At 41.8% G+C, this 14141-nt stretch overlaps 1 protein-coding gene across 2 annotated transcripts in view; it reads left to right on the top strand.

Annotated features, from left to right (window-relative positions):
* Window positions 1–14141, top strand: part of HACD2 (3-hydroxyacyl-CoA dehydratase 2) — a 90418-nt gene that overhangs the window by 14453 nt on the left and 61824 nt on the right. For both annotated transcript variants that reach the window (XM_054480925.2, XM_054480927.2), the window contains exon 3: window positions 2864–2882. In XM_054480925.2, coding sequence (XP_054336900.1) covers window positions 2864–2882 — 19 coding nt within the window. The remainder of the gene's footprint in view (window positions 1–2863; window positions 2883–14141) is intronic.

The raw sequence follows: 14141 nt of genomic DNA, 5'->3' as shown, positions 1-14141 counted from the left end.
CGACCCCATCCCATGACATAAACTAGGAGATTATTTAGATTATTTTGACACTTTATAAATAAATAAGACCTAGCTGATTTGAAACAGTAATGTACTCCTTCAATTTCTCTACTTTGACTGTTACTTTAGCATATTATTCCAACTTCGTATAAGGTTACTTCTTTATTTCTATTATTAATACTCTTTTTTCCAAGTATTAGGCTGTACTTCTACATCTGCCCTTTTATTTTCCTATGCTTGTCCACAGTGGTTTCTGTTACTCTCATTTTTAAATCCAGACTTATCTATCATAACTTACTATGTACATCTGACTGCATCATTATGCATCATTTACAAGTTGAAATACATATTTTGAAAAATAAATTACTTTCTTTTTATTTCTTCTTTGCATATCAATTGGGACATTGTATTTATTTGCTTTTGAAAATTTTGTGTAGGTAGGTCATTTTATCTATGAATTTCTTTTCAGAATGGTAGAGGAGGCATTATAAAATATGTGTGATTAAAAAGGGGAGAGTGCATCTGAGGACAGACCTACTGCTCTGTCATGCAAAGAAGACATGCTAGCCATTCATTGCTGTGTGTCCTCTCCTGCAGTGTCCTATTGCTAATCAGCAGCCTGGATGTCTTTTTTTTTTTTTCTTTTTGAGACGGAGTCTTGCTCTGTCGCCCACGCTGGAGTGCAGTGGTACGATCTCGGCTCACTGCAACCTCTGTCTCCTGGGTTCAAGCGATTCTCCTGCCTCAGCCTCCTGAGTAGCCGAGACTACAGGCATGCACCACTATGCCCAGCTAATTTTTTGTATTTTTAGTAGAGATGGGGTTTCATCATGTTGGCCAGGCTGGTCTCAAACTTCTGACCTCAGGTCATCTGCCCGCCTCAGCCTCCCAAAGTGCTGGGATTGTAGGCGTGAGCCACCATGCCCGGCCAGTCTGGGTGTCTTGCTGCATACATGGACAGAATAGGTTTTCTAGGCCGGGTGCAGTGGCTCATGCCTGTAATCCCAGCACTTTGGGAGGCCAAGGCTGGTGGATCACTTGAGCCTAGGAGTTCAAGACTAGCCTGGGCAACATGGCGAAAGCCTGTCCATACAAAAAATACAAAAATTAGCCAGGCATGGTGGCAATTGCCTGTAGTCCCAGCTACTCAGGAGGCTGAGGTGGGAGGATCGCTTGAGTCCAAGGAGGTTGAGGTTGCAGGGAGCTGTAATTGCACCACTGCACTCTGCCTGGGTGACAGAATAAGATCCTGTGTCCAAAAAAAAGAACAGGTTTTCTGTCGAGAAGCTGTCATCTGTCTTCTTGTTGCAAAGAATGTTTTTCATTCCCCATTTTGATCTAGATCTGTCTTTTAGTTTTCCTCAACTTTGCAGCAGGAGGTGTAGCTTATCATATTTACACTTTAGTATCTACTTAACAGTGTTTTCTATTGAAAAAGATGGTAAGATTTGCAATGTGGTAATTATTTTGTTCTCCTGTCAGTTACCAGCAACATTGTGCAGCTTGGTTTGGTTTTTCAATCCAATCTCCCCACTTCCCTCCCCCACAAATTGAGTGAAATAGTAGTTTTTGAGCACAGAGCCTTATCAGGCTCAGGCGTGTTTTAGATAAGCTAAGTCTTGTCAAGTTCTGACTCTGTAGATCTCTCATAACTAATGCACAATGAAATAATATGATAGAATAGAAGTAAAACCTAAGTTCTTGGTCCTGACCATCATTTACTGCCCTGGCGAAGTTGTGTGGCTTCTCTGAGCCTTGGTTTTCTTATCTGCAAATAGAGATTTTCTGTTCTGCCTATCTGCCAGGTAATTGTTAGGATCAAACGATATAAAGACTGCTAGAGAAATGTAAAAATTCTGAAATGCCCTACAATAGCTGTTAGGTTATAGCATCTAGAAAAGCTTTGGTCATTAAATCAATCTTATAAATGGCTTCAAATTACTTTTTTGCCACCACCACCACCAGAGTTAAATCACTGCTATATAAAGGATGAGTTGGAAGGGGATTTAGAAGGACTTAATTTGCCAGTTGGATGGCCATTGAGATGGAGTGGAGATGGCAGTCTCACTCAAGGCACTGGAAATAAAAATGGGGAAGACAGACCCCAGAATCATCAGACCCCAGAATCATCAGCAGGACTTAGAAATTGGTTGTACTTGAGGATAAGGGGAAGGAAGGACTGTTGAACCCCAAAGACTGGGAGGTTGCTTATCAAGAGTCATAACGGGCGGGATGGAAGGAAAGCGTGTGCTTCCCACTAAGGCTGTGTTTGAGCCACTGCTGTGACTCCCAGATGGAGCTGTCCAGAGGCAGCTTGGGATGTAGGCCCAGATCCCCAGGAGACAGGGTTGGATTGGACCAGGGAGCACCTCTGCAGTGAGATCATTGAATGAGGCAAGATGGGGACTGAGGGTGGAACTTAGTAGAATGAATGTCTGCATTGAAGGGCCTGCCAGGCAAGAAGAGCCAACAAAGGCCCTTCTCACCCCGTGTTCCGGAGTCCGTGGTGGTTCTGTTCTATAGCGTATGGGACATGGAGATGCTGTACACTTATTGCTCTTACAAGTTTGTGCATTATAAAAGAGCCCTTGATATCTGATAAACCACTGAGCAGGAAGAGTAAATATTCCTCAGAAAATCCTTCAAAGATACACAAACTAAAAGTGAACAAACAAAACTGAGCAAGAATTTACACTTTGTTAAATAGCCTGCAGCCAAGTTTAAAAATGGAATGTTCATTTTTCATATTTAATACTGCTGGCAGACGCTGCTCTATTCTTACTGAAACATTAGTTTATATGAAATAAAACTTTAATATCTTGATTCTTACTAATTCTCCTCTTTTTTCCCTTTTTTCCTCTAGATTTTACATTGTGCTATAGGTAAGTATGGATTTTCCCCCCTACTATGTACAGTGAATTCTGCTTGTTTAAAAAGTCATAGATGATAGGCTTGATTGATTTCTATTAAATATTGAAAAAATGAAATGATTTAGTCATCATATATGAAATTGCTGAAATTAGAGTGGCTTTCAGTTTCTGAAATCATAGGTACTATTTAGATGTTATGACTGAACACTTTATTAAAGGTCACAGCTATTTTGTTCTGTTAATTTAAAAGAGGTATCTCCCACCTTCTCAGTGCAAGGGTAATAGAAACATTAGCATGTTTATAAAAATGTGGCTGGAGTTCTGGTGCTGGGCTATATTGAAAAGCCCTCTCTGTGATCACTTAAATGGTATCATTCTCTCTCCTTATCTTTCAAATGGGAGTATTGCCTACCTCCCAGGTGAATATTACATGTTTGTGAGAGGGATTAGAAAAGTACTAAGTATAAAGGGTTATACAAATGTAGGGGATTTCTACTAAAAGCGGATACAATATGTTTTCTTTTTCTTTTTGTGGGGAGGGACGAGTTATCAAATATTGCTGTGGAATAGAGGCATAACGTCTAGTTTGGGGTGGCTAGACCCTTCTTGGAAAGTTGATAGACCCCATAGAGCAAGCCCGTAGTGATTGCTGTGCACTCCAGGTATGTCTCCCAAAGGGAGGATTTGAAGTTGATACTTAGTCAGAAGCACTGAAGGTCTAAAAATCTGAGAACTGCAAATCTACACCATTATGGCCCCATCAGTTTAATCCATAACTAAAGTGAGTAGTTGCTATATTCAGGGAAACTTACAGTTCAGATGGGCACATAGATAGAGAACACCAAACTGTCCACTGTGGGTCTAGCAGAGGTCACTGCGATATCTGGCTCCATTACCTTCTTTGTTTGTTGTTTTAGGGACAGGGTCCCAGGCTAGAGTGCATTGATGCAGTCATAGCTCAGCCTCCCGAGTAGCTGGGATTACAGGCGTGCACCACCATGCCTGGCTAATTTATGTATTTTTAGTAGAGATGGGGTTTTACCATGTTGGCCAGCCTAGTCTCAAACTCCTGGCCTCAAGTGATCCACCCACCTTGGCCTCCCAAAGTGCTGGGATTACAGGCATGAGTCACCACGCCTGGCCAAGAACCTTATAAAGAATTGCACCTTGGGCCAGGTGTGGTGGCTCATGCCTGTAATACCAGTACCTTGGGAGGCTGAGGTAGGAGGATCACTTGAGACCAGGAGTTCAAGACCAGCCTGGGCAACACAGGGAGACCCCATCTCTACAAAAAATAAAAAACGAGCCAGGTGTGGTGGTGCATACCTGTGGTCCCAGCTACTCAGGAGGCTGAGGTGGGAGGATGGCTTGAGCCCAGGAGGTTGAGGCTTCAGTGAGCCATGATCACACCATTGCATTTTAGCCTGGGAGACAGAGTGAATCTCTGTTTAAAAAATAAAAAAAGGATTTAAAAGATTTGCACCTCTGCTGGTTTCCCACTTCTTACCTGGGATTATGGGTAGAGAGTCCAGGGACCCCCTCAAATGATGTGCAAAATTTTATATGTATGTTTCTGTGTTTATTTGGAGGGGCGGGTAGGGAGAGAATTCATAGCTTCAATTAGATTCTCTGAGGAGTCTGTGATTCCCAAAAGGCTAGGAAATACTGCTTTAGAACCTTTGAATGGTAGATTTGAAAGCAGCTTGGGGGCTTATCTGTCCCATGGTCTGCTTTCCCGGAGAAGACTAGTGGCCTGGCCCAGCTCGTACAGCTGGTAAATGGGGAAGCTCATTTGGAGACAGGTCAGTCTGACACCTGCCTGATTTCATTTTATGATGAATGGGTGTTAACTTTTGTGCAGTCTTACACACATTTCCTTTTTAGTCCTTTATAATTTTGAAATGAAAAATTTTATCCTTTCATAAATAGTTAAATAAATCTTAAGCACAGCCTAGCAGATTGGGGGATATATTTGGCCAGAGAGAGTTCTGGAACCTCTCAGGCCTTCTCCACATGACTGAACCCTGCCTCATTCTTCCTCAACTCTCTTAACCTTTAGCTGTCTCTGTATAAAGCTCTCAGATGCGTCTTTTCCAAGTATCTTAGCCGGTTCTGGCTGCTGTAACAAAATACCATAAATTGGGTGCTTATAAATAACAAAAATTTATTTTGCACAGTTCTGGGGGCTGGGGATTCCAAAATCAAGGTGGTGCTGACAGATTGCCTGTCTGGTGAGGGCCTGTTCCTCATAGACAGTAGCTTCTTACTGTGTCCTTGCATGGTGGAAGGGGCAAGTGAGCTCCCTTGGGCCTTTTATAAGGGCACTAACTCCATTCATGAGATCCCTTGTGACCTAATCGCCTCCTAAATACCCCACCACTGTTGCACTGGGCATTAGGTTTCAACATAGGAATTTCGGAGGGACACAGATATTCAGGGTACAGCACCAAGCATGTGTACTATGATTTTTACTTAATGTTAGTTTTATTTTAATACCCCAAATCCCTTTATCTGTCTTAAAATATACCCTTATATGTCTTTATAAAATTTCTCTACCCCTGGAAATAAAGTTTCTGACAAGTATATTTTTTCATTCACACCAAGAAAATTATCGAATGCCTAGCATGTGTGCGTACCAGAGGCTGTTGGGCAGTGGGAGTAGAGAGGTGAATGGGCTCCGACTTAGGTCCAGGAAACCCACAGTCAGATGGGCATCCCCTGAGTTCTTCTGGTATAGTGCATCCTGAGGACTGGTGTGCACATCACATACTGCTCAGAGGGTTGGCAGGTTTGCTTCCCCCTCAGACTCTGAGCTCCTTGAAGGCAGATTCTGTTTAATTAAGCTCTGCATCCCCAGAGCCCAGTGGCAGGATCCTTCTTATATCCTCAAGGACCTTGTTCTGTTGTGCATCTCTTGCTCCTGCCTCATCACCCTGTGCTATCTGCCTTTTCCTTCTCAGTGCACAAAGTGCTCAGAGCACTCTGTCTTAAAAATCTTTTAACCTGACCATTGACCCTGTATTTCCCTTATACTACTATATAACTGTTCTCCGTCCCTTTTCCCAGATTTATGGTAGGCTCTTTCTACTTCCTCATGCCCATCGATACCTGAACCCTGCAGTTGGGTGTCTGTTCCCCTTGTTCTACAAAAAATCACCCTCTGGTCTAAAGTCAGCAACAATTTCTACTGGATTCTGAGGACACTGTTGGAAGTTCCTGGACTTAGCTACATGGGGCACCGCTGATGACTCCCTCCTGGAGATCCTGGTCCTTCAGCCTTCATTGTACTGAGCCCTGCTGGAATACCTTGTCCTCTGTGGTCCTTTTCTTTCTTTGGGTGCTTTTCTTTCTTTCCTTGTCCCTTAATCGTGAGTGTTTCTGGAGTTCTGTCTTAGCTCATTGCCCTTCTGACTGAACATACCCTCTGTTGGTGATCTCTTCTCATGGCATGAGGTATGCATACTTTTCCAATTCCAAGCCATACCTGCATCCCAGACTCCAGCCCTGTCCACTGATTTCCTGGACGTCTGCTCCTGGGTGCACACAGGCACCTCCTCAGCATGACCCACACTCCCAGACTCGTTCTGCCTCACTATTCTGTCTGTCAGGGCTGCCACCGGCCACCAGCCATTCAGTCGTTCATCCCAGACGAGACCTTGTCGATGGTGTCTCCTCCTCTCTCACCGGCATGCCTGTAGCCAGGCACTCATCAGGTTTTGTCAATTCAATTTCCTGAATGTCTTTCAGGTTGTCTTGTTTCTTCATCCCTGCTTGGGACCTCAGTATGTCTCATCTGGATTCCCATGTATCTTCCTGAATTTCTAGGCTTATAGCAATAATAATAATAATAATAAGAGCCACCATTTCTTGAATACTTACTGTATTCCAGTGCTTTATATTCATTATCTCATTTACTTCCCATTTTCCAGCTGCGACTGAGGGTTAGAAGGTTTCCTGTCTTTGTTCTTACCACAAATAAATGTGTGAGGTGATGCATATGTTAATTAGCTTGATTTAGTCATTCCACAGTATATTCATATTTCATAACATCACGTTGTACACCATAAGTTTGTGTGTGTGTGTGTGTGTGTGTGTGTGTATATATATATATTTTTTTTTTTTTGTCAATTTAAAAAAGAAGAAATGTATCATTTCTTGCCAAAGTTCACACAGCACTAAGCCCTAGCCCAGGACTTGAACCTATGGCTGTGTGGCTCCAAGTCCATGCTCCACACTGCTCTTGTGGGTTTAGTTATAGGACCATTCTGAGCATGTCATTTGCCTACTTAAAACCTTTTGCTGGTTTAAATTTCTTCATGATCTGGGCCCTGCCCACTTCTCCAGTCTTTCCAGTGCCTACTCCCTGCCTCCCACTCCATGCTCATCTACACTGTGCCCAGGCTCTGCTCTCTGCCTGGAATGAGCAGCCCAGCCCCTTCAGCTGGCCAGCTCTATGCATCTCTTCCAGTAAACTTCCCTACCACAGCTAGAGTAGGGACCCTTCCTCACTCTTCCATAATACCTTGCACCTCACTCAGTATTATACCTTCCACAATGTATTATGTGTGGTCTGGCACCGCACGCATGTCCCCACCAGTACCACTGAATATTTTCTGTTTCTTATTGATCTCTGTATCCTGGTACCTAACAGTAAGTACATAGCACTTAGCAGGAGTTTGGTGAATATTTGATCATCATCTTACCAAATTCTGGTGGGAATTTCCAAAACTTATTTCAAAGTGATTTCAGTTCCTTAAAGGAATTAGAGATAACAATAAGGAGTAAGCTGTTTCTAGCATTAACCTAAAGGCAACGCTTCATTTTTACTTAGATCACTTAAGTTTATTTGTGGAACGATGGTTTATTTTTCGGTAGCATTCTGAAAGTTTTCACTACAACAACTTAGTCTTTCAGAAACTTATTTTAAAGCCTTGAGATACCTTTAGTTTACATATTGTTGATGAAAAGTATAGACCTGAGTCAGACTAGGGTTACTCACTAGCTGTGTGATTCCAGGAAGTAACTCAATTTTTGTGCTCATTTAATTCTTTATCAGTAAAAGGGGGATAAGAACACCTACCTCACAGGTTGCTGTGAAAATTAAATGGAAAAATTCATGAAGAACACTCGGCACAATGTGTGAAACATGGCTGTATTGAAAATTGCCCAATAAAATGGTAGCTGTTATTATTACTTAAGCAACATAATCTCATAGAATATTAAAAGATTATTGTTCCTGTAATGTTCAATATTTAGATATATATAAATGTAACTCTTTCATGTTCTTAATTTTCTTAAATTATAATTTGTTTGCAAGTGAGCACTTCAGGGCCCTTCATTCTTAGTATGAGTTGGAGTTGCATCTTCCTCACGGTTGTGACAATGCAACTTGGCAAATACGGCCTCCAGAAACAATCAGCTAAAATCCATGGAGGGGCTCGTTTCTGTGTAGCTATAAATGAGTTCCCACACCTCAACTTTTTCAAAGTAGGTGGTTTGTTTTGTATTGATAATAGAAGGATGGGATTTCTCAAATGCTGTGGCTGCAGCCCTCAACCTAAGATTTGTAAAGCTTTTATATTTATTCAGTGTTTTTCCTTTTAGAAATGAGAATTTTTAAAAATAGGCCAGTCATGGTGGCTCACACCTGTAATCCCAGTACTTTGGGAGGCCAAGGTGGGCAGATCACCTGAGGTCAGGAATTCGAGACCAGCCTGGCCAACATGGTGAAACTCCGTCTCTACAAAAAGTACAAAAATTAGCTGGACATGGTGGCAGGCGCCTGTAGTCCCAGCTACTCGGGAGGCTGAGGTGGGAGAATCACTTGAACCCAGGAGGCGGAGGTTGCAACGAGCCGAGATCGTGCCACTGCACTCCAGCCTGGGCGACAGAGTGAGACCCTGTCTCAAAAAATAAACAGACACCAAAACCCACCCTGAGATACGTTTTTTTTTTTTTTTTCCATAATACGGCAAAGAAGAGTTGTGGTTTTTTATTCATGTGGTGTGATTTGTGTTGAATGAAGTATGAAGAAGTATTATATCTTTTCTGTGTCGTCTTCAAGATTAGATTGTGAAAGAGGCATGGGGGCTATGGTTCTCAGCTGACTCTGCAATGTGGTTCCCCTCTTTGTGGATGGGAATTAGAGGTGCAGGTAGTGCAAGAAGATACTCTTGGTAAGATGTAACACTGTGCATTTAGTGAACTTTCATGTCAGAAATTGTACTACCAACTCTAGAAGTTTTCTTTTGATAGAAAATTGTAGCTCAGTCACAGCCTAGAGAGTTATATCTAAAGTTTAGTATTCGCACTTTAATTTCATCAACAGGCAGGGACAAAAGACCTTTCACTTTGGATATCCTGGATTTGTGGTTTCAGATATTTGCTGTGTGTGCCAGCTTGCACTCCTCCCTCAAACAGAAGACACTTTATTAAAAATTTTTAAGTGAATTCCAAAAAAATCATAATCGCCTTAATATTCATTGGTAGCATATGGCTCCAGACTGATTTGATTAGGTAACAAAGGTTGCCAGGTCGGAAGCAGAGCAGCCGCTAGGGAGACCCACGTCTCTTCCTACCAAAAAAATCTTTCCAGCCCACTAATTAGAGCTAACTAAATCCTCCCTTGAACTATAACACTCCCTCCTCTGCCCCCCTACTTTGAGAGGGCCAAGCTTTTATCAGTCATTCACAATGCAATATTGTAAAGGAACTGCCATCACTTATTTTTAAAACCAGACACAGAACCCACCAAATTTTAGCAGAAGAGAACTCTGGAAGGAGAGCATCTTAGAGGGAAGGGGGGAATTCCTCCAAATTTCTCTCTCCTGGAATTCTGCTTTCACACCTGTGCCCAGCCTTCAGCAGCGTGGCTGGGCACAGAAACATTACTGTGTTGTTTCCACTTAGCTGACATTTTAAAAATGAACCCTACCAAATTATAAGAAAAAGACAAAAGGGAATAATTACCTAAAATACAGACAGTACAGTATAAAAACCACCATCCCCAAAGAACAAGTTTCTGATCCAAAGCTCTAACTCCCTTTTAGTTTCTGGGGGCTGGCACAGCTTCTGCTGGCTCTCTTTAAGCTTTGTTCTTACCGGGACCCCTGTCACAAATATGGATAACAAGCATTTCTTATTCAGATTTAAATATTGCTTTCTGCCTGGGAGCATGTTTAGTGGTGGAGATGGCAGGGGGATGGGGGAGAAAGGGTTGTAAACTAGCCAGGCAAGCTAGCCTGTCTCCCCTGCTTAGAGGCTTCTAACGCTGACCCCTGGAGAGCCGCCTGGGGAGATTGGAGGCCTGGGTAGGAGGTTGCCAAATCCAACCTTCCCCTTCTTTGCAATTAATTCTGCCTTTGTCATTTATTCAAATACAGTAGTTTTCCAGCATCCTGACAATGGAGCTCTAACAGTCAAGACCATAAGTGGTCATATTCAAACTTTAATCTTTCCCAAATCAGTTAAGCCCTTCAGACCAGACCAGCTTAGTAGCCTCCCTCTGCCTTGGCTCTGGTTCATTCTGTTGTCTCCTGATCAAATGTTCCCTGCTCCCCTCCAGATAAGGAGAGAAGAAAATGCACCTGCATCTTGTGCTCCTGATACACAAAGCTTCAGCCCCTGTTCTCTGAATAAACCTTGCTTTTTCACACTTCCATAATTTTGTACATATGGTTTCCTTGGCCTGGAACACCAAGCTCTGTTAGTTGTTCCCTGCTCTGTATGAATGTAACTGAGATGAAGGAAAGGAAGAGAGAAATAGAGCATGCTCATTTGTAGCCTAAAGAGCCTGAGCAGGGAAGGTGGAAGACTTACCCAGGTATATACCACCTGGTACCTTGCACTTTGCAAGCACTCAGTGAGCAGCACCCAAGTATGAGGCAAAAACAGTCCCCGAGGATTTCTGTGCCTAGTTGGAGTTCAGAAGGGAAAGCTATGAAGAGAGCCCAGATCAGGGAATTTTATCCTCTGCTGTCCCTGCGGGAACAACTGAGTGTTTCTTTGGAATGGAAACCTATTATTGAGACATTAAGGTGCCTTCTCTATAAGATAATATTAGCTGGCTGTCCAGTCCATCAGAAATCAACCCAGGGCACACCCTGTTGGAAACATTACTAGTCGTTTGACAAGTCAGGCACCTTCCCTCTGGGCCTAGTTTCCACATGTGAAAAACGAGGGCATTGGACTGAATACGTGATGATCTCTATCATTCCTTACAGCCACTCGTTCTGAAATTCTGTGAACCTGTAAATGTGATGTTGCTTCAGAAATGAATGTCAATGATCTGAGGAGTGATGTAAAAGGAGGGTACGCTAGATTTTTAAATGTGCCAAAGCATGAGTGTTTGGAAATTCGTTTCAAGTACAGTAGTTCTACTACCTTTTCCCCTCTAGATAAATTCTGAAAATCCCATCAGAATGCAGAATTGAGAGAGGACACGCACATACACGTTTTCTGTAACAGACATTTACTATGGTCACCACTAGATGGCACCCTTGTATTAGTAAGGAGATTTTTCTCTTAGAAATTACAGGGCTTCGGGATGACTTCTAATAAAAATAGATAGTAATTAATCAATAGCTGAAACTGAGGAATGAGCAAGTTAACCAGAGAAAATAGAAATGGATGTTTTTCTATCACTGTCTGATGACTTCAGCCTTAAGATTCGAGGTAAGGAAAAGCTGGAGCTTTCTACATTGCCCTGAGGGAGATTATTTTATAAATATTTCTTAATCGTAAAGCATAAGATACCTTTAAATCCAAGATGAGTTTGATTTGCTTGATGAAAAGGGGTGCCACATTTCCGCAGTTCTTTGGTGCGATGGTTTGTGATAGTCTGAAGTCAACCTTCCACCTATTCTTAGCTTCAAAAGCAAGGTTAGTTCTGCAAAGTTGGAAACACCAAGTAGTTACCAAGTTAAGTAAATCCTGTTGAACCAAAAAGTGAAAGCTTGAGTCATCTTTTAGCCAAAGAATGATTTGATTTATGCTTCTGTGGCAGGAGTTGAATGGTTACAATGTGTTAAAAGGGAGCAAGAAAACTTCCGAAAGTTTGTATGACCGTGATATGTCATTTTTATAGTTCAGTTTCCTTTTCTTGGGAGAGGATTTTTTTCTCTTCATTCACTGTAAATATCTTTCCATTAATTTTTAAAAATGTGTTTTTCTTTTAGAGCAGTTTTAGGTTCACAGCAAAATTGAGAGGAAGGTACAGACATGTCCCATACGCCCCCTTCCTCCACACATGCATAGTCTCCCATTATGAACATCCCCAACCAGAGTAGTACATTTGTTACAATTGATCAGTGTACGTTGACACATCATTTTTGTCCAAAGCCCATAGTTCACTCTTAGCATTATACAGTCGTTGGGTTTGGACAAATTTATAATGACATATATCTAATATTATACTGTCATACAGAGTGTTTTCACTCCCACTCTGGGGCTTGTCTTAAAAATCTTCTGTGCTCTACCTGTTTATCCCCCAAAGCCCTGGAAGCCATTGATCTTTTCACTGTCTCCATGGTTTTGCCTTTTCCAGAATGTCATACAGTATACAGCCTTTTCAGACTGACTTCTTTGACTTAGTAATATGTGTTTAAGTTTTCCCCATGTCTTTTCATGGCTTGATAGCCCATTTCGTTTTAGCACTGAATAATACTCCGTTGTCTAGATGTACCACAATTTACCCATTCTCCTAGTAAAGTACATCTTGGTTGCTACCAGGTTTTGCCAATTATGAATAAAGCTGCTATGGACATTTGTGTGCAGGTTTTTGTGCAGATGCGAGTTTTCAACTCCTTTGGATAAATACCAAAGAGCATGATTGCTAGATTATATGCTAAGGGTATGTTTAGTTTTGTAAGAATCTGCCAAACAGTCTTCTAAAGTGTCTGTACCATTTTGCTTTCCCAAGAGTAATGAATGAGAGTTTCTTATTCCACATCCTCTGCTGCGTTTGGTGTTGTCAGTGCTCTGGATTTTTACCCTTCTAATAGGTGTGTAGTGGTGTATTGATTATACATGACGCAGAGCATCTTTTAATATGCTTATTTGCATCTGTAGGTCTTCTTTGATGAGGTGTTTTTTGTTGTTGTTTGTTTTTTTGAGACAGTCTCACTCTGTCACCCAGGCTGGAGTGCAGTGGAGCAATCATAGCTCACTGTAGCCTTGAACTCCTGGGCTCAAGTGATCCTCCTGCCCCAGCCTCCCAAGTAGCTGGGACTACAGGTGTGAGCCACCATGCCCAGCTAATTTTTTTAATTTTTTGTAGAGATGGGATCTTGCTATCTTTCTCAGGCTGGTCTTGAACTCTTGGCCTCAAGTGATCCTCCCACCTCAGCCTGGTAAAGTATCTTTTAAGGCAGTGGTCCCCAACCTCTTTGGCACCAGGGACTGGTTTCATGAAAGACATTTTTTCCATGGACTGGGGATAAGGGGAGGGGGTGGTTTTGGGATGAAATTGTTTCACTTCAGATCATCAGGCATAAGATTCTCATAAGGAGCACTCAACCTAGGTCCCTTGAATGCACAGTTGACACTAGGGTTCGTGCTCCGATGAGAATCTAACACTGCTGCTGATCTGACAGGAGGTGGAGCTCAGGCAGTGATACTCACTTACCTGCTGCTCTCCTGCTGTACAGCTCAGGGACTGGGGATCCCTGTTTTAAGGTCTTTTTAAGTTTAGGATAACAGTCCTTTGTCAAATATTATCTTTTGCAAATATTTTCTCCCGGTCTGAGGCTTGTCTTTTTATTCCCTTTACAGTATCTTTTGCAGAGCAGAAATTTTTAATTTTAGTCAAGTCCAGTTTGCCAGTTTGTTGGACTTCAGACATTCTAATAGGTGTGTAGTGGTAGTTGTTTTAATTTTTATTTATCTAATGACAAATGCTATGGCACATCTTTTCATATGCTCATTTATCATCTTTTGGGGCAAGGTGTCTATTTAGGTCTTTGCTCATTTTTCAGTTGGATTTTTTTTTGTTGAGATTTAAGAATTCTTTCTATATTTTGGATACAAATTCTTTATCAGACAGGTGTTCAGCAAATATTTTCTCTTGCTCTGGGGCTTGTCTTTTGATTCTTTTAATAATGTCTTTGAGGAAGCACAGATTTTTAAATTTAATAATGTACAACTTAACCAGTTTTCCCTTTCATGGATTGTGCTTTGGTATTGTGTCTAAAAACTTGTTACTATAGATATCTCGATTACCCTGATTTGATCTTTACATATTACATGAATATAACAGAATATCACATGTACCCT

This window comes from Pongo pygmaeus, chromosome 2 (genome assembly GCF_028885625.2).
Source record: "Pongo pygmaeus isolate AG05252 chromosome 2, NHGRI_mPonPyg2-v2.0_pri, whole genome shotgun sequence".
NCBI classification, from domain to species: domain Eukaryota; kingdom Metazoa; phylum Chordata; class Mammalia; order Primates; family Hominidae; genus Pongo; species Pongo pygmaeus.
The sequence above is the reverse complement of the archived record's forward strand: the minus strand, read 5'-3'. Positions and strand labels throughout refer to the sequence as shown.